This window comes from Protobothrops mucrosquamatus, unplaced genomic scaffold (genome assembly GCF_001527695.2).
Source record: "Protobothrops mucrosquamatus isolate PMUCROS unplaced genomic scaffold, P.Mucros_1.0 scaffold530, whole genome shotgun sequence".
Taxonomy (NCBI): Eukaryota; Metazoa; Chordata; class Lepidosauria; order Squamata; family Viperidae; genus Protobothrops; species Protobothrops mucrosquamatus.
Genome location: NW_015386837.1, coordinates 20,900 through 39,705, shown reverse-complemented (window position 1 = coordinate 39,705; position 18,806 = coordinate 20,900). Strand labels below are relative to the sequence as shown.

The 18,806-nt window shown below is 37.5% G+C and overlaps 1 protein-coding gene across 1 annotated transcript in view; it reads right to left on the bottom strand.

Annotated features, from left to right (window-relative positions):
- Positions 1 to 2,639: 2,639 nt before the first annotated feature.
- The window catches only part of LOC107288324 (ras-related and estrogen-regulated growth inhibitor-like), a 22,782-nt gene continuing 6,615 nt past the window's right edge, over positions 2,640 to 18,806 (bottom strand). Inside the window, exons 2-4 of the mRNA XM_015816933.1 lie at positions 11,484 to 11,540; positions 6,178 to 6,251; positions 2,640 to 3,227 (exon numbers count right to left, since the gene is read on the bottom strand). Of these exons, the coding sequence (XP_015672419.1) occupies positions 2,742 to 3,227; positions 6,178 to 6,251; positions 11,484 to 11,540 (617 nt within the window). The 3' untranslated portion in view covers positions 2,640 to 2,741. The remainder of the gene's footprint in view (positions 3,228 to 6,177; positions 6,252 to 11,483; positions 11,541 to 18,806) is intronic.

Genomic DNA, 18,806 nt, shown 5'->3' with positions numbered 1-18,806 from the left:
GTTCCAGGTGACTATGGGCAGCTTAGAATTTTAAAAGAAAGAAAAAAAACATAAAACATAGAAAAAGAACCTTGCATGCATAAAGGGGAGAAAATCAATATAAAGAAAAACAACCAATAGGCTCAACACCCACCTTTCCCCAAGGCTTGGCAGGTTTTCACAGACATTTGAAATACCATCACAATGGAGCCATAGGCGCCCTTAGGATAGTGGTGTTCCCGAGCAGAGGACCGCCATTGCAACAGAGAAGGACCACTTCTTGGGTCCAGTCAAATGACACTGTTTAACAAAGGGAGCTTTGTTGAACTTTTAAATCAAATTACTAACTGACAACTCCCAGACCTCATAACAAAAGCATCAATTCTTTTCCTTATTTATGCCACCAGCAGGATGGGTTTGATAGCATATGAGATTTCCTTATTTCCACTGAAGCCACAAAGGATTAGTGCGAATGGCATGACTGAAATGGAAAACATCTGGATCTGGAAGATTCTTTCACTCAAAGGCTGGAAATAGTTTTTATGGGAACCATTCAAGAATCTATGAAATGTGCAATTAAACAAAATGCATGTTATGATGCTGTTCACATAATTTTTATGCTATTGTGGACAGCAGTCCATGAAATACCTCAGAATGGAGGCAGTGAAATTTTGATCATAATAAAAAGCCATGCACATTAACTGGATGTTTTTTTTTTAAAATCTGGGTGCTAGAATAGCTATAAACTCAATAGCACAGAATTCTGGCATCTAACTACTATTTGGATAAGGCTGCTTTACTTAATTTCTCATTTATTGATTTGTCACATTTTCATTCTTTTTTCATGATCTCTGTAACATTCCCAAAGTGTGTATGTTAAAATACATATGCTTATTCTTTCTTCATAGGTAGAGATTTTAGTTAATAGTTAAGTATAATCATTCTACAAAACAAATTGTAACCATAAAGCCACACAGTGTCAAAGCAAAAGCATACCCAAAACCTCGAGAACTAACTGGATTGGATAGTAATCAAGAGCCAGAGAAATTAGTACAGACATATTTATTATTTTTAGAAATACAGAGCATCCCTCAGTGTGTATGTAAAATATCTGCATGTTTAAGACACAGGTCTTTTTGTTTCTGTGTGCTGCGTTGCAAAAAAGCCACACCAACCACTATAAAGAAGTGAGTAGTAGGTAGTGAGCAGGCGGCTGTTTTCCAATGCAGAGAAGCCACGTAGGAGCCTTAGGGAACAAACTGAACCAACTAATCTGTCATCTCGCCCTCCAGAACAGCAGGTGCCTGGGAGTCTGAACAACGTATTGGCCTAGTAGATGGAAGCTGCCAGAGGGGGAAAAAAATAGCTTGAAGAGGGACAGTAGATCTGTGGCAAATTATATATGCTTCAAGCATTTCTCCAGTTATTTTTCTTTAAATAAGGAACATGTTATTTGCCAAAGCATCTCAAGGAACAGTGAAGCTGAGATGTTAAAGAGTTCCCATCTGTCCAAGTAGAAACTCATAGCCTAGAAGGACCTTCCCATGAGGCAGCTTCATATATTCACATTTTCAAGCAAAATCTGAAAAGCGGGGAGGCAGGTGAACACATTCTTGGCTCCTGTTATCCACAGCACCTAAATTATCTGAATTCAAATTACTCTGGTAAAGAGTACCTGGAATTTCCTGGCAGTAGACTTAATGAGCATTTAAATACTAAGTTGTAGGATCCTGTAAACTTGCCCAGTTCTCTGAATTCACCTCTTCCCTCTGGCCACAAAGTCTGATCTCACTGTACCTTCTTATGCAAATAAAGCACCCTTTTTACCCAGGCCTGTAGATCAAGCAAACATTTTCAGTGGGCTAAGTATTTAATTTGACTAAATTAAGGGTGGTTTTTACTGCATCCATCCAAAACAAATGATAACAATGGTCTTAATCAGTCTGTAAAAGATGCACATATAATATGCTCGTTGGAAAAGACAGATCAATAGTAAGAACCAGAGAGATAACAGTATATCTAAGACCTTTTCAACCCCTGTTGTAAACCACATAAAAGATAGATCAACACTTAACACGGCTCAGCGATTGTTGAATTCAGCACCTGAATTTCCATTTGCAAAGACATTTAGTTGACTGCTTTTCTTGTTGTTGAAGGGAAAATAAAAAGGGCCCAACCCAATGGTGCTTTACGGTGCTCTTAAATCCAAATTCAAAAGACTCTATAGGAGAACACGCCACAACTCACTTACTTTTAGAATTTTCTGCCATTAAGATGGCTACTGGCTTCAATTAGTTTAAAGTGGAAGAAACAAATTCATAGGGGAGGGTATGTGGAATGGGCCAAGTGAAATATACTGGACACATTGGCTAAATGGAACCCCTTGGGCCAGAGATTGTAGGCTACTGTTATTGATTGTGAATATTAATTGTTAGGAGACAATAACGGGGGGGGGGGGAAGAATAATTAATTTTAGGTTGGATTTTCAGAAATATGTTTTGGAAATAAAAATTCAGATATAGATTGTCCATTGGTATCATCCAGTAAGTTATTCTGTTGCATCACATAGCCTTGTGCTATCAGCTAAGGATCAAACTCAGATACTCCAATTTTGATGGATATTTTTTTTTTAAAAAAAAAGCTTTCCTAACAACGTGCAGGCCTCTTGCCCTTTGTGCTACCAATTCTGCAACCTCTCCCTTGTTATCTCGAACTGGCTCTGTGTGCTTTGAACATCACTGTACAACAGTTTAGACAAATGTTCACTCTGGGATGTAGTCCCTGAATGAATTGAAGCTGAGACTCCTGCCTGCTGAAGTTAGACTTGAATTGGCATGAATTTTGGGAATCTTTTCCATTAATTTAGATGATGCTCGCCTCTTGAAGGACCCTGGGGAAAAATGCCCTTGCTTCATCAGCTCACCATGTAGGGTGTTGAAGACCATCACAGTCTCTTCATAACTGTCCCTGGTAGAGATCTCGTAGAAAGGATGCTTCAGCGCCTTGGAGAGATTTTCTCCATCCTCAAAGGTTACCATTCGGTCAAATTGTAGGTCCTTCTTGTTTCCAACAATCACAACCGGCGGTTCTCCACTAGCACTGTTCCGCTTTGGGCTAGAATGGATATGGTTGATGAGAAAGCACAGCCTCATCACCTCATCAAAGCTACACCTGTCAGTGACAGAATAAACTACTGCAAATCCATCTCCCCACTTTATCTTTTCTTCAATTTGGAGAGAGTCTTCCTCCTAGTCCAGAAAGAGAAAACACAGATCAGTATAAAAATGGTGCTTTCTCTAATGGAAGATCAGAATTCATCTACACAACTGGTTGTAACAAATACTAGTTGTACATATGAAGTCAGACAGCTCCCAGAGGGGAAGCTGACAGGGTCAGACATTCAGCGATAATCAAAGTTGGAAAGCAGAAAAGAAGGGTATCCCTGTAAGAAAGTATCCAACCTTTCCTCCACTTATTGTGACTCTCTTGCAAACTGTCTTTCTTCACAGGTTTCTCCCCCAGCCTACATTTTCTGTGTTTGTCTATCGGGGAAAACAGGATCGGGTACATACACAGTGCAAGAAAGAGAGTATCAACACTTCCCATTCAATGCTTCTCTAAAGCAGAATGTGTGTCCCCCCAAAATATAGTCTTCATTTAACCTACTCCATTTCATTTCCCTCCCCAGTTTGAGGTTTTTAAGAAGAGTTTGGACAACCATTTGTCTGAAATGGTATAAGGTCTTCTGCTTGAGCAGGGGGTTGGACTAGAAGACCTCCAAGGCCCCTTCCAACTCTGTTATTCTATTTTCCCTCCAACACTCAGCTTGGAGGAATTACTGAGCATATTAGATGGGTCATTTGGTAGAGGCCAGTACTTAGGATTTTTAAAACATTTTTTTCTAAGAGGTTCTTCAGAGTTTGCCATTTTTCTTAGCCTAATGATTCCTCATGGTACCATTAGAGGAGACTTTAAGTAAAGTGAATGGATGGAAATCAACAGGGCAAGTCTATCCAGCTCTTCTCCCATTATATTCAAATTATCAAAATGTACCATTACCTTCTTTTTGGTATTTGTACAATGCCATTTCGTTATCTCAAGGCTAATACTTAGAAAGTGAGTTTGATTATTAATAAATCGTAGCATTTCCTAAATGCGGTCCATGGATCAAGACCAGTCTTTATTAAACAAACAGAAAAGCCCTTCAGTGCTTGAAAAATATTCAAATAATTATTTTCTTTATCCTTCACCACACTGTTGTCAACACCCTAATTAGAGAGGAAACTGACAATCAGTCTGACCCTTTAAAAGCTTATTTGCATTTTTATGCATAAAAAGTAATAAAAATGGGCATCCAGATAAATAAATTTGAGAAATCCTAGTATATACTGAAGGATTCTGTTAGAATCGAACAACTGCTTAACAGTATCCTGCTACCTGAGATAGACAATAATTGAATGCATATTTAATTCAAATTACATATATTTGGCCTGTTACTTTAAGGATTACAGTTTTTCTGCTGCCAAAATGGTAGGGCTGGGCTTAATTTAGAATAAGAAAGAATGTTCTCTTGAAATACCATGTAGCATTAAAAAATGATCACCTAGGAACTAAAGTTGCATGATTTGATTTGGTTCTTTAGAACTAATGTCATTATAAACTGTTGTAATTAATAACCTCGGTACCTGTGCCAGAAAGCCTTTGGGGCATCTTAACAAGGAACAACCCATTGATCAAAGTGCAGAGAGGCAACCTGTGTAGCCACAACAAGCTTCACTGATGTTTACAAATTCCTATTATATTTTGTCTCTCTCTATTCCAAATTTGGACATTGCAGTAAGAACTCAATAAGGGAAGTACCCTTAATTTTTCCATTTTCCTTTTTAACTTTCAACAGACAGGCATTCTTTAGCTATTCTGCCCAAAACATCTTGGTGGGAAACCATTAGATTTTACTATTGAAATCTTCCCATCTTCTAATATTTGCAAAGGTACTGCTTCTTTCTGTCACATGAAGAGTTTTATTTCTAAATCCACTCTAATTTCTTATACTCAGCCTTACACAACATCTTATGTGTTCCCATTTCTTCTTTCCCCTAAAGATGTGAATGTTCTGGGATTTGTTTATCACATCTTACCTGTTATTTCTTTTCTACTTACTCCATGGTTTTATCATGGCTAAGCTTATGTCTGTGACCAAAACCATTATCTATAGCAGGGGTGTCAAACTGCAGGCCTTCAGGCCAGATACATCATAGCGAAACCATGCCCACCCCATTGCCAGCAATGGCAAAAAAGTCACGATATGTCGCGACACGTCACATGACGTTGCACGTTTGACACCCCTGATCTATAGGGAGAAAACTCACCTCACAGGACTGTTGTTATGGAGAAAATAGGAGGAGGAGGAGGATATGTTGGATATGTTCACCACCTTGAGTTATTTGTAAAAAATAAAGGTGGTGTGTGTGTATGTATGTATGTATGTATGTATATATATCCATATACCTTGACAAATAAATGGGAAATAAATGTTGCTTCATGTTGCTTTGCTTTTTTCTATTATGATTAAAAGATCTGCTCATTTATAAGACTGTCATGGCAGAAGTGCTAATCTTGGAGTTTACTAGATTTATTATGCTCCATACAAATTGCATACATTTTAAAAAGGACATTATAGTTAATAACAATAAAACAACATATTATTAGGGACAAATGCATCTAAAACACCATGTATTATGAATATAATATAATCTATAACCCAAATACATATATCTATATCTATATCGCTATATATCTATATCTATATCTATATCTATCTATATCTATCTATCTATCCATCTATCCATCTATCCATCCATCCATCCATCCATCCATCCATCCATCCATCCATCCATCCATCTATCTATCTATCTATCTATCTATCTATCTATCTATCTATCTATCTATCTATCTATCTATCTATCTATCTATCTATCTATCCCTTTAATTTGTAACATACTGTATTCATTTCTGATTCGTTAATGTTCAGAGAAAGAGTGATCCATACCTACCTCCCACATAGGCCAAAGGTGTAACTTTTCTTACAGGGGAATTGCTCCTGCCCCCTGACATTTTCAGTGCCCACTGCAGTACTTTTTCATTTCTACAGTACCATTCCCCCCACTTTTTTTAACAATGAAGCCACTAAAACCATACCTGCCCTGCTGTGTCAAGAATTTCAAAATGAACCATCTCTCCATCTATGACTGCTGTGTGCCTGTAAATCATCTCTGTAGAACAGAAACATTGTGTGAGAAAGCAAACTTAAAAATAACACTTTTTTTATTCCACAAGAAGTCTTTGACGGTCTGTCTCCAACCTTTCTTTACTCCCAAGTTATCTGAGACATGATAGGCATTGTAGTCAAACACATCTGATGGGCATCAAGTGGGAGAAGTCTAATCCGAAAGATACATTTGGCCTTTAATAAGTCTTAGGATTGCATATTTCTAGACATTTCTAACAGTTTGATACAATAATCTTTGGTATATTTATGGTAATATACAAAAATACAAATCATCAGATGATAAAGCTTACTGGACAAAGAAGTGGTCTTTTTTTACCACAGGTTTAGCTGTATACTTAAACTAGTGAGACTTAGGAAGAGTGGCACAGACAGAACAATGTCATAATAAAAACTTCTACTTTTATATTTTTTAAAAAAAATACCTGACATGGCCTCCAGATGTCCTCTAACTGTTTCCATTAAGTTATTTTAAATACATGACTCAAATCATATTAAATGTATTTAACTCATTTAGAGGTTTATTTAATTTGGTATAATTTATGTTTTGTCCTGGCCAGGCTGCTATTATTAATATTAACGTACCATTCAAATGTCAAGTGTAGTCCTCAGCCTAAACAAATTATATATCCTTATGCTGAACGAGAGAACAACATAGCATGGGAATACCATGGCTTGAGGAGGTGCTGGTGACATTCCTGAGAATTCACCAAAATGTAGGCACAAATAGTACTGGAGAAACACAACCACGGCATCATGTTTATATATTATGGAAATAAGGGTTAAGACATAATTGAAGGAAGCTAAATAGAGGGGGAAAAGAGGAATGGGTGGCCACTGTTCATAAGGGACTAGGTTTAGAGCATAACAAGTGCAAAACTGAGTAAGGAAACATCTGGGAAATCATTCTGCAAATGGTTTGATATGAAGGCATAAAAGCAATAAAAGTGCACATAAATCCCTCTGGTATTCATAAGGAGGAAAAAAAGCAAAAGGAGGCCCCATCTTGTGGATGGAAATGCAGAATATGGAGGCGATAAAGGAGACAGGGAAGTATGTTAGGTGAGGATGGAGCACCAGTTCTCATCCTACCATCACTGGTGCACCATAACAGCAGTGAGGATGGGTAGAAATGTGACTGCAAAAATGTAATGAGCTACTGAGCTGTCCTTTTGCCTCAGTGAAGCAATTCTGCACTCAGCATGGAGAATCTGTGAAGGTACCAGAAATGTTTGCCATAGGCTTAAAAAGAAAGCATGTCAATAGTGCTATAAAATGAGGCCCTGTCAGAACTCAGTAGGAGAAAGGCAGAAAGTTTACCTGCTTAAGAAAAAAAACATGCCTCAAAGCCATCTTTCTTTCCAATCACTTTGTTCTTTATTGAATTCTCATCTCTGCCTTCTGAATTCCACATGACCAGGCCACTACAAGTCACATTCATTCATCTTGGCCCTAAAGGCATTCTTCTTTTCCTCCAAACAAAGAGGCTGGTACTGTATTTAAGAGTGTGGATAAAGGAGGGGAACTGCCATATTCTGCCTAAGCGTAATATCCACTTTTGGCTTTATTCTTTACCTCCTAATTATTCATTACTACTAAAAAAAATGGGGAGAGATTTCAGATTCCATTCCTAGCACCCTCCAAATAATTAAATGTGTGGTATGCTAAAAATATTTGATGAAAGTTTATTTGGAAATATGTCTCTATCTCTTTAATATTCAGTGGGGTTCACCACTCAGGAATATGTCCTTCCGAGCTAGAAAAGATAAAAAGAAAAAAAAAAGTGCTTAGGGTCCCCCCAACCCCAAAGTAGGACAATTTCTTTTAAAAAAAAACTAATGGAGACATGTTCAGTAATTATCTGGGAAGCCTGTGGGATTTACAGTTCACAAAATGTTGCTCTCCACCTAGAAAAGATATCTATCAAAATCATCTCAAAATGTAGTAATTCCAGCCATGGATTTTGCCTTGCTACTTCCATATAGCAATGTTTCCCGGGAGTGTTTCCCAAACTATAATTGTTAATTAAAGCACCTCCCTGAAGATGTTCCAGTTTTCACAGCAAGCTTCTTTGCTGCTAAATTTAAAATATCTGAACCCTTACTGTATTCAACGTAGTTATCTAAAGAGCAGCTTTTACTTTTCTGAGGAATGCTTTCATGGTTATAACAAAGCAAGGAAGTAAAATTGAGGGAAAAGTAGGGCACAATGAGTATTAGTCTAATTTTCTATGAATTACTTTCAAATTCACTGCAAAAATGGAAAAAAAACATAGCTAGGTAGAAGACTGCTAGCCTGAAAGCTAAATGAAAACATGATAATCACGGCCTAAACGTGCAAAAATCAGAGCTAAAATAAGCACCCTACAGCATTCGATTTGTTGCATCACCCTTTATTATAGAAGATGTGGACCTGACTCTATACTAATTTTTCAGGGAAGAAATTGTAACCACCAAAGAAAACTGAGAAAATTCTAGGACATCTTGCAGGGCAATATTGTAATGAATCATTAGGTCCTGACGATATCCCCCCCAAAATAGTTGTTCTTTTAAGAATTCACATTTGAAATTGTTGACCTCACAGCAACAATACGTAACTGGCCTTTCTAGTTAGGCTTAGTGTCCAAAGGCTGAAAGGTAGCCAGTGTTACACCATATTTTTTTTTAAAAAAGGACCAAGTGAAGATCCAATAAATTATAGAATGAGAATGAGTTTTCAATAACGTCTTGACAAAGCTTCTCATCAAAGTTTCCTAACTTAGCTTATCTGTTGTGGAATAAGAGAGAACCTATCCTATTATGAATTGCTAGCTGGTTAAAACACAGAAAGCAAAAGATGTGAATACATGACCAGCTTTCTAAGTGGAGGAAAGCAAGAGTGGAGGCCTCAAAGGTCTGTATTGGGACTGATGTTTTTCAACAGTTCATAAATGATCCCTATTTAGAATAAATAGTGAGCTGGCCATGGTTTTAGATGATTCAGAGCAGTGAAACCTGCAAGGAAGCGTGAAGAGCTTTAGAAGGGTCTTTTCAGCTGATGAATAATCAAACAAAACAACCAATGAAGAATACAGTAAATATTGCACATTGGGGCAAAGAAAGATAATTGCACATATATAATGATGGATTATAATAGCACTTAGACTTATATATCACCTCATAGTGCTTTACAGCACTCTTTGGGCAGTTTACAATATTGCCTCCAACAATCTGGGTCCTCATTTTACTGATTTTGGAAGGATGGAAGGCTGAGTCAGCTTTGAGCCCTTCAGGATCGAACTCCAGACTGTGGGCAGAGTTAGCCTGCAATAATGCATTCTAACCACTGCACCACCAAGACTCTTACAGTTTAAACTGTAACTATATAGGAAAAAGAGTAGTTGGGAGTCAGGGTGTCATACATTTATATTATTATGATTGGTCCCACAGTCAGCCAGGTTTTTACACTGGATTTGACATTTTTATCAATTTCTTTCCAAGGACCTGGGATAGGGAGATGTTGTTGTTTGATGTCGCAGGATGTAAGCTGTTCCAAGTAAAGCTGCCTTTTGCAATTAATTGATGGTGATTTTGTCAGTCTGATGGTGTTCAAGTAGTGTTCCAGTTGTTGTTTTTGTTACTATTATAGATGGGGAGTCATAATAGATTATTCAATTAAGATGTTGACTCAGTGTGTGGCAGCTGTGAAGAAGGCACATACATTCCAGGCTAGGGATCATTAGGAAAAGAACTGAATATAAAACTGCCAACAGTATAATGGTTTTATAAGAGATTTATGAATATGACAATATTTGAAATACTGTGTATAATTCTCATTGTGATATTTGAAAAATATAATAGGGTGGAAAAAATGCAGAAGAGGGCAACCAAAATGATCAGATAGCTCCCTTAAAAGAAATGGCTAGAATATTTGGGATTGTACACCGTGGGGAGTTGAGACCCACTGAAGGGAGATGTGATTAAGGCATATAAAATTATATAAGCATGCAGAAAATTGAGAAATTCCATAGTACACAATTAAACTATGGAATTCATTACCACAAGATATGGTAATAGGAATTGAGTAAATTCATGGTGGATAAGTCTGTCAAAGATTCTCAATCTTGAAGATTTAGAATTGTCTTTGGGACACGATTTTCCAAATACCCAAATACTACTATTAGGGGCACAATGGTAGGAGGAGAAGAATATGTCTCCATTTGGGAGCACTCTGATTGGTCACTTAGCGAAACCAAAAGGTGAAATAAAGTAAGAGTCTCACCTGATCCAAAGAGACAAGTCTTAAATTACAGGACTGCAATTCACCTGAACTTCAATTAACTGGACCTATGAATATGTACTTCCTATAACAGCTTTCTCCAATTGGCACCTTTCAAATGAGTTGAATTCCTCTTCTCATGAGTGTAAGGCAAGGGGTTGATGGAGATTTATCTTTTGACCTCTCTGAAAGGCACCAAGTTTGCAGAAAGCTGTTCTAAGTTATGTAAACTTGACCAATGAAGGCAAGATGGCAGCAGAGTCAAGTATCATCACTGACCATTTGATCTGACTAGTTAGCATTTATTTATTACTTATTTTATTACTTTATTTCTTAAATGTATATGCCACCCATCTCACTAGAGCAACCTTATATATGTAGTTTGATTATACTGATAATTCTATGGTGGGGTCATAAATCTGGAATGCTCTCCTAGTGAAATTTGTCTGATCCTGTCTCTGCAGCTTTCGTCACCAAACACACCTCTTGCTTCAATAGGATTTCTAAAGTATACCAAATAATTTTACTGATGATTTTATTTTTGATGTTTCTAGTTTTTTTTTATTAAGCTATATACCACTTTGGATATTTTTAACAGAAGAGAAATAAATAGTAACAAACAGCATCACATTTGCTATAAGATCTGTCAAATAATCCATTTTTACATTATAAAAACCTAATCTTGATTAAACACATTTCATATTTAAATTAAGAATTTTGTATAATGCGTCTATCTAGCTCAGCATGATTGAAAATGATTGGCAGCCAATAGCTCTTTGGGCCTTAGGCAGCAGGCTTTTCTAGATCTATTTAGAGAGGTGAGGGGTGAGATTTTGAACCAGGGCTCTGTTTTCTCACTAAATATTTTTGATCTGAGATCCAATATTAACAGTAACTGCTGTTGATCATCAAAAAGTACAAATTAATCCACTGATTTGACAGAGCAAGTAACTAAACTTACCTAGAGTAGGGTCATAATCACCAATAAATCGCTTGGTGATGAATCTTACTGTCAATGCTTCATTGGAAAAAGAAAAAAATAATAATTAGCAGAGCAAACAAATATAGATATACAACAGCTTAGCTATTAATCAACTACAGATCCAGATCCATCTTATACACGAATCCACTTTATATATGTCATAGAAACATTATGGCAATAGTTTAAGACATTCAAATTGGCATGTACCCCCACCTAAACATAGCAAAGTTTGAAGAGCACAAGAATGACAGGTTCTAGGTGAAGTGAAGGCTCATTTCTAGAATATAATGATTGTCCAAAATGCCTTTTTTTAAACAAGGTATGGATGAAATTTGGATTAAAGTTTCCTTGTGTCAGCAATTAGCTTCACTTAATGTTTACCTAAGAATGAGATTCAGAACATACTTCCGAAGGAAACTACTGCATATCAACACTCAAAGCATTGCAACAAATACCAAACTGAAACAAAGAACACCAGGTTGAGGAAGAGGAACAAGCTGGAGCTTTCAAAATGATCGTGAGAAGAACATTTAAAAACAGGAGCCAGGTAGAGCTGGCAGCTCAGGGAATCACTCAAAGTGCAGATCATCATTCTATTACTCCCTCTATGAAGTAACCACATATCTTTGCTAGAAATATGCCATAAGTACCATCCACATTTATGCCTGGGAATCTGTATCTGCTGCAGATATTTTGCAAAAAAGAACAACATAGATATTTTGGGTTGACTCTTATGCTAGTCCCAAAGGGAGTTTCCCTTGCTTCCGGGTAGCAAGTTGGCAAACATAGCTAAAGGCTTTTTTTTTACTTTCTCTTTGTTTCATTTAAATGAAAAAAAGTATGTGAAAGTCAGTCAATGGGATCAAACCTTTCTTCTGTTGAACTTCATCAGGCAAAGGCTTCTGTTGAAATCACAATTTGGACTGATAAAAGATAAGTCTTCTTCAAAGTCCGTGCAATTTGTTTTGGCAATAATATGACCGTTATATGCCACTGCCTTTGTCTGGGAAGTTGTTTTTTTTTAAACTTTCCAGTCTAGTCTATAGATTTCTGAAATCCTGATGTTGTTTTTCATCTTTCTTACACCGCAGAAAAATACTGCTTTCTGTCTTTTTTCCCAGCAAACACAATTCATTTTAACCAAATTCAACTTTCACTTCCAAGGCTGACCCAGTAGCAGTTATTCCCATGGGAAGGCCACTTAAGTATAACTATAATCTTTTCATAAACACAAATGAACTAGGAAAAAGGAGTTAGAATTGGTGGTCTTGGGAGGCACCAGATATAATCTCCCATTGTATATAGTCAGCATAGCTTGTAGGCCCCATTGGTTTGAGAAGGCTGATCAGGTGGCCAAAATAGCACTATCAGAAGTGTTAACGGGAATTATAAGATCCTTGGTCAATGAGCAGGAAAGCAGAATACTGTTTTCTGAAAATTATTTACATTTTACAATAAGAGGATGGTTTGAGAATTCATGTGGATGGACTGAATCATTCAGTCTGTAGCGTTTGCACAAAGTGCTGTACTGCATGCAACAGCAAGAGGGAGAAAAGACTGAAAGAAATATAATGCACATTTGTGGGTGGCAGGAATCTGAATGCCTGATGTAAGTTTACAGATAGAATCATCTGGAAAGACACACTATCATTCCTTGGTTCCAAGGAAGTCCAGAATCCAGGAGAAGATAGATTCTATTATGTAAAGAACACAGAGAATAACATTAGCATCTAATTTTGAGGTCTACTACCAAAATAGTAGCTAAGGAGATGGAAACTATACTTCTAGAATTTAAGGCCGAAAGGCACTTCTGAGCATTTACTGAATTCAACCTAGGAGTTTCAGATCAGAACCCTAACTTTTTCTACCTTATATCCCAATTTAGAGAAGAGATAACAGGGATTTATAATATCTTGCTGATATATGGCAAATTGTCTTGAGCTGAACAATCTTGTGGTTATCTGTGATGGAGAAAACTTTTGGAAAACAGTTGTTTTTAGTCTTGCCACAATTTAAGATAACTTCTGGGCATCAGTATAAATATTCTAGATTTATATCTAACAATGGTCCCAATAAATGCTAAATATTGTACACGCTTTACTTTGTGCTCTGCAGAAATAAATGTTAAGATTTTTCATGACGTATATTAGAATGACAGAAAAAAATGAAAATTGCAGAGGAGAATGTGGTCCCTTAAGGCTATACAGAGGCAGATAATTTCATTTAATGCCCCCTTCCTCTGAGCTAAGTGGTAATTAAAATAATAGTGTTCTTCTAGTTGACCTTGATTCCTGGCAATGACATAGAAGAAGCCATGCAGTTCTCTTAAGCACAGTATAGAAAAAGTTTGCCGTTGCCTTCTTCTGATTTATTCTACCTTCATGAGATTTCCTGGTGGTCACCTTTCCAAGTACTACTGAGGCTGACTATTTATCTTTTTGAGATCAGTCATGGCTGGCTAAATGCTGCAGATATGTTCTTCACAGCTGGCATATAGAGATCATAGTTTGCTTTGTTTATAAAAAGGGGATATCATATATTATAGAGTCATATAGGAACCATATTTTTCACATGCACATTTTTATATGTTTGTTACTTTAATTTAGAAAGACTTCAAATAGATTATTGACAAAGATTAAATATAAATATAAATATAAAAGGATTATTACAAAATAAAGTAGCTTTAGACCATCAAAACTATTTGCATATTCTTCTTCTAAATCAGTTTTTACTATGTGTTCTGTGGATGTTTTAAAAATAGGAAGACTAAAGTTAACATAATGTCCTTTACATGGACAACTGTAGCCATCAAGTCCTTTTCCACTCAGTATAACTTCTTCTTCTTTCTCAACTTCCAGAGAGAACAGAAAGGACTAAGTTATTCAAGCACTGGTCACCCTTTCAAAGACACATATAGAAACATCTGTATAAAACAAACAATTGGCCAAAGCCACAAGGGACAAAAAACAAACAAACCCAGGGTTCAGAGATTAAAGAATATAGGTGGTTTCGGCAGAGACTGGAAGAGAGAGATGGATGGGCTCCTTGTTGAGAAACAGAGATGTGGCTAAGAACCAGATTAAGCACAAACTCTGTGAACTCCCATTATTTAGGGAACAGCTTCCTAACAAAAGGAAGGGCTGGGGGAATCACACAGTACTGATCAATGGACACAAACCCACAACTCCTAGAAATTCAATCGTGGAAATACAAACATTTTAAATTCTGGCTCTGTCCTACCCAAAAGACAAAGTTTCCCTGGACAAGTTACTCAGAAAATAAAGTCTAAGCCTGTCTTGCAGAATGTGCCCAAGGAAAGAGCCACGTTGATAAATTAAAAATCCTTGTGGGCTGTGAAGAAATATCTGGAGTACTGATCAGCTGTTCTGTGGCTAGCGGAGCAGCAAGGTTTGGAAGTACTCAGCAGCAGTGCCTGTAAATTTACTGTTTTACTTAATGGTAAAAAAAAATGTGGTTGGCTGCACAAAACTGCATGTGGCCCACAAGCCATATGTTGTGTTGGCCTGGTCTAGGTCATGCAGCAAGTTTGCACAATGACAACAGGGAGATCGTTTCTTTGGTCATTGCTTCAGAACTGTGAAATGTCTTTCTTTGGAATATCTGAAGTCATTTGGGCAAACTAAACATTCATTCATGGCAATAATAATTTATTAAGCCAGGAACAAGCAGTTTACAGTGTCTGTAAAATGTGTTCTCTTTTCCTCTTTGTGACAGCCTTGATACTTTAATATTACCTATTACTATTCAACATTACGAAGAGCTACTAGTCATATCAAATTGGCTCAAAATCAATAGTGAACCATAATAATTTGTTTCAAATAAAAGAGGCAGCTGGTTTTTAAAAGTCCGTAAATGCGGTGTTAAAGCCAGGAGACAAAGAAAATATTTTAAAGGTCTATTTTTTTTTCCTGCCTTTTATACCATAAAGCCAAAACCACAGTGTCTGAAAAGGACCTATAAATCTGAGGTTACCTCATTTTTCAAATTATTACTTATGTTTTTATTGTTCTGGGTTTTTTAAAAAAAAACTTTTTTTGCTTTTTTAAATGCATCCAATAAATAAATAAAACCAGTAACTTGTTCATACTTAAAAGCATAGCATCTAAAGTAGCAGTCATACCAGTTAAGATTATTCTGTTTTATTCTGTTAGATGCCTCGAGAGGTTTTGTAGCACCACAGATGGCCAAGGCAAATAAACAAATTATAACACTGACTAAGTTTTATCCAATGAGTCTAAAGGCACTTCAGAAGAAAAAATGAGAGTGGTTATTAATACGCTTGTACGGGCCTTTGAGGAGGTCCTTTGCTCTGACCATTCAAGCAAAGGAACTTCTTGAAGTGGGATTACAATATGGGTCCCTGTGTGCTTTTAAAAATAAAACAATCATGTTGCTTCAATTCTCCATCATCTCCTTGAGTACTTGCCATACTAAGAACAGGTTTTCAGTGAGGTACTGTCAACATGAAGCAAGACTTTTGTGCATGGGTTGCACGCGCACAGAAGTTTCTTCCAGCTTTGGAAAGTGCCAGGCAGGCCGAATGAGGGGCAAATTGCATCCCTTTTCATCTTAAATTGCAGCATCCCTGCAATTATGATATAAAGGCATGGTCATCCTGAGGCAGTAATGAACATAGTTCCCAACCTAGAAGGACCCAGAAACACCCTAAGCCCGTGGTGGCGAACCTATGGCACACGTGCCACAGGCGGCACACAGAGCCGTCTCTGGTGGCATGCGGGCCATTGCATGGTTGCTTTGGTGGAGGCCCCATACAAGGACTACCTTGTTCTACTTTAAGGAAGCAATCAGTACTGCCGAACATTTGCTATGTTTGATAATGGGCTGGACAAGAGTAAAAAATCTAATGTTAAATCCTGATTAAGATAGAAGTACAGTTGGTCAATAAAGGGACTGAAACTTAACTCTGTTTGGAATATGTTTGCCCTTCCTCAAAGGATTGTGTCTGCAGTTTAGTTCTCCTAGATTCTCCAGTCACTGGATTCACAGAGAATGGTTATGGCAAGGAGTGCATTTACATAATTACTATTTGCATCCAGTTGAGAGCACTTATGAGCCTGTCAGATTTGGTAATGGTTAGCCACACTTTGGTTATACTACAACTTGACTACCACAATGAATTTTATTTGGTATTACCCATTAAAAATATCTGTATACTGCAATGGTGTTCTCCAAAATGTAGCAACAAGCTGTAGAGATGACTCTATTGAAAGCTCTGTACACGCTGCTAATTATGCAAAGAAAGCAGCAAAACACCGAATGTATTTTCATGGAAGCGGGCAATTGCAATTCATTCATTCGTCGTATTTATATGTAACTTAGGGCAGCACACAATAAAATCTTTAAAAAACAATAAGATAAAAAATTATCAACAATTTAAAAAGACAAAGAGAGAATGACAGATATTAACAACAATGGAGCCACTCCCTAGGACAGGGGTTCTCAACCTTGGCAACTTTAAGACTTGTGGACTTCAACTCCCAGAATTCCTCAGCCAGCTTTGCTGGCTGAGGAATTCTGGGAGTTGAAGTCCACAAGTCTTAAAGTTGCCAAGGTTGAGAACCCCTGCCCTAGGACCAAATCTGATGACATAGCCAAGTCTTGAGGGTCCTGGGAAAAGTTAACAAGGATGGAGCCAGCCTCGCTTCAGGATGGGATGAGGCAATGATGTTCCATAAGGTAAGCACCACAGGATCCTCCTAAATTTGCTTTGGAATAGGAAAACAACTGGGTCAATTGGCGCAGAAAAGGATCCAACAACTTTGTGTCCGGTTTTTTGGCCAAGCAGGAGGAAGGTAAACACAGCAATTCTTGCGCCTTCTTGTCTATGCAAGTCTGCTGCCTGTGTATACGGCATCTTGGCCAAATCCAGCTGTTTTCTTATGAGAGGTTGTGCTGATTGTAGCTCTTGGAAAAAAATTAGAGGTACCACAGAGAGAGGAGTTTTGGAGGACAAGCAGTAAAGGTTTGCCCATAAACTGTTTGGAAGGGAGACATATTGATGAAGGAATGAAGACAGATGTTATATGCAAATTCTGCCAATGGCAACAAGTCTGGGCAGTTGTCTTGTTGACAGAACTCAAAGCAACACAAATATTGTTCTAGTACAAAGTTGGTTTCCTCTGTCTGGCCATTTGTCTCTGGGTGATGACAGATGGGTATGAATACCTAGTAATTGGAAGAGGGCTTTCCAGAACAGGAATGTAAATTGAGAATTATGATCCAAGATCACGGTCTGGAGAAGAAGAGTGTCTGGGGTACACCAGCTAGCTTAACAGGGACAGTGTTAGCCTAATGGACATCACATGAGGCAACAAGATTTGACAGCCTTCTCAAGTGCACATTATTTCAATTCAGCCTAATTGTGTTTGCATAGGAGTTCTAGCATATTTCTAACATGAATAAAATACAGGCAAGGGTCTTTTGAAAAAAAAAAATCAGAATGTCATCTACGTAAGCTATAACATACTTGTTGTTCAAAATATCTGAAAAGAATTCATGAATCTGGCAAAAATTGTGGCACAATTAGAAAGTCCTAGAGGCATTTTGGGTATTCAGACATCTCATAACGTCAAAGACTGTTAAGTGTTCATGACTCTCTTTCATCCAAATCAAGCTGCAGTTTCAATACAATGAAACGTGTCTTCTAAAGGTAACCTACCAGGTCCAAAATAAGAGGCAGTGGGTTACTAATCCCTAATGGTTCAGAAGTCTATCATGCATAACTCTCAAGGGAGTTTTACAAAAAATGTTGGCAGAGATCCAGGAGACAAAGGACGGAAAATAAATCCTTTTGCTAGAATGTCACCCAGAAATTCCAGTAAAGCTGCCAATTCTTTCACAGATATGGGATATTGCTGTTCAACTAGGATCTAGACTCCAGGCAGTAGGTTAATTGTACAATCAACACATTTGGTGGCGTGGCAAGGTCATCACTTCCTGCCTGTCCAAAAATCAGCAGAATCTGTATATTTTCCATCCAAGGAAGGAGGTTTGGGCTGCTGTGTGGCAAGAACAGGAGGAAAGTCCAAGGCCTGGAAATGCTGCAGCTTATAGCACTGAGGAGGAAAAGAAATTGTCCAGTGTTCCTAGTAATACCAGGATTGTGCATTTGTAGCTAGTCTATTCCCAAGATAATCAAACCGTGCTTTGCTGTCATTTATTTTATCTTATTTTCACTTGCATAGGAGTTCTATGTTGTAGGATGGGACCTGATCAGAAGGGTCTGCCCTAATTCCTCACCACTTGCAGCTGTATGGGCAA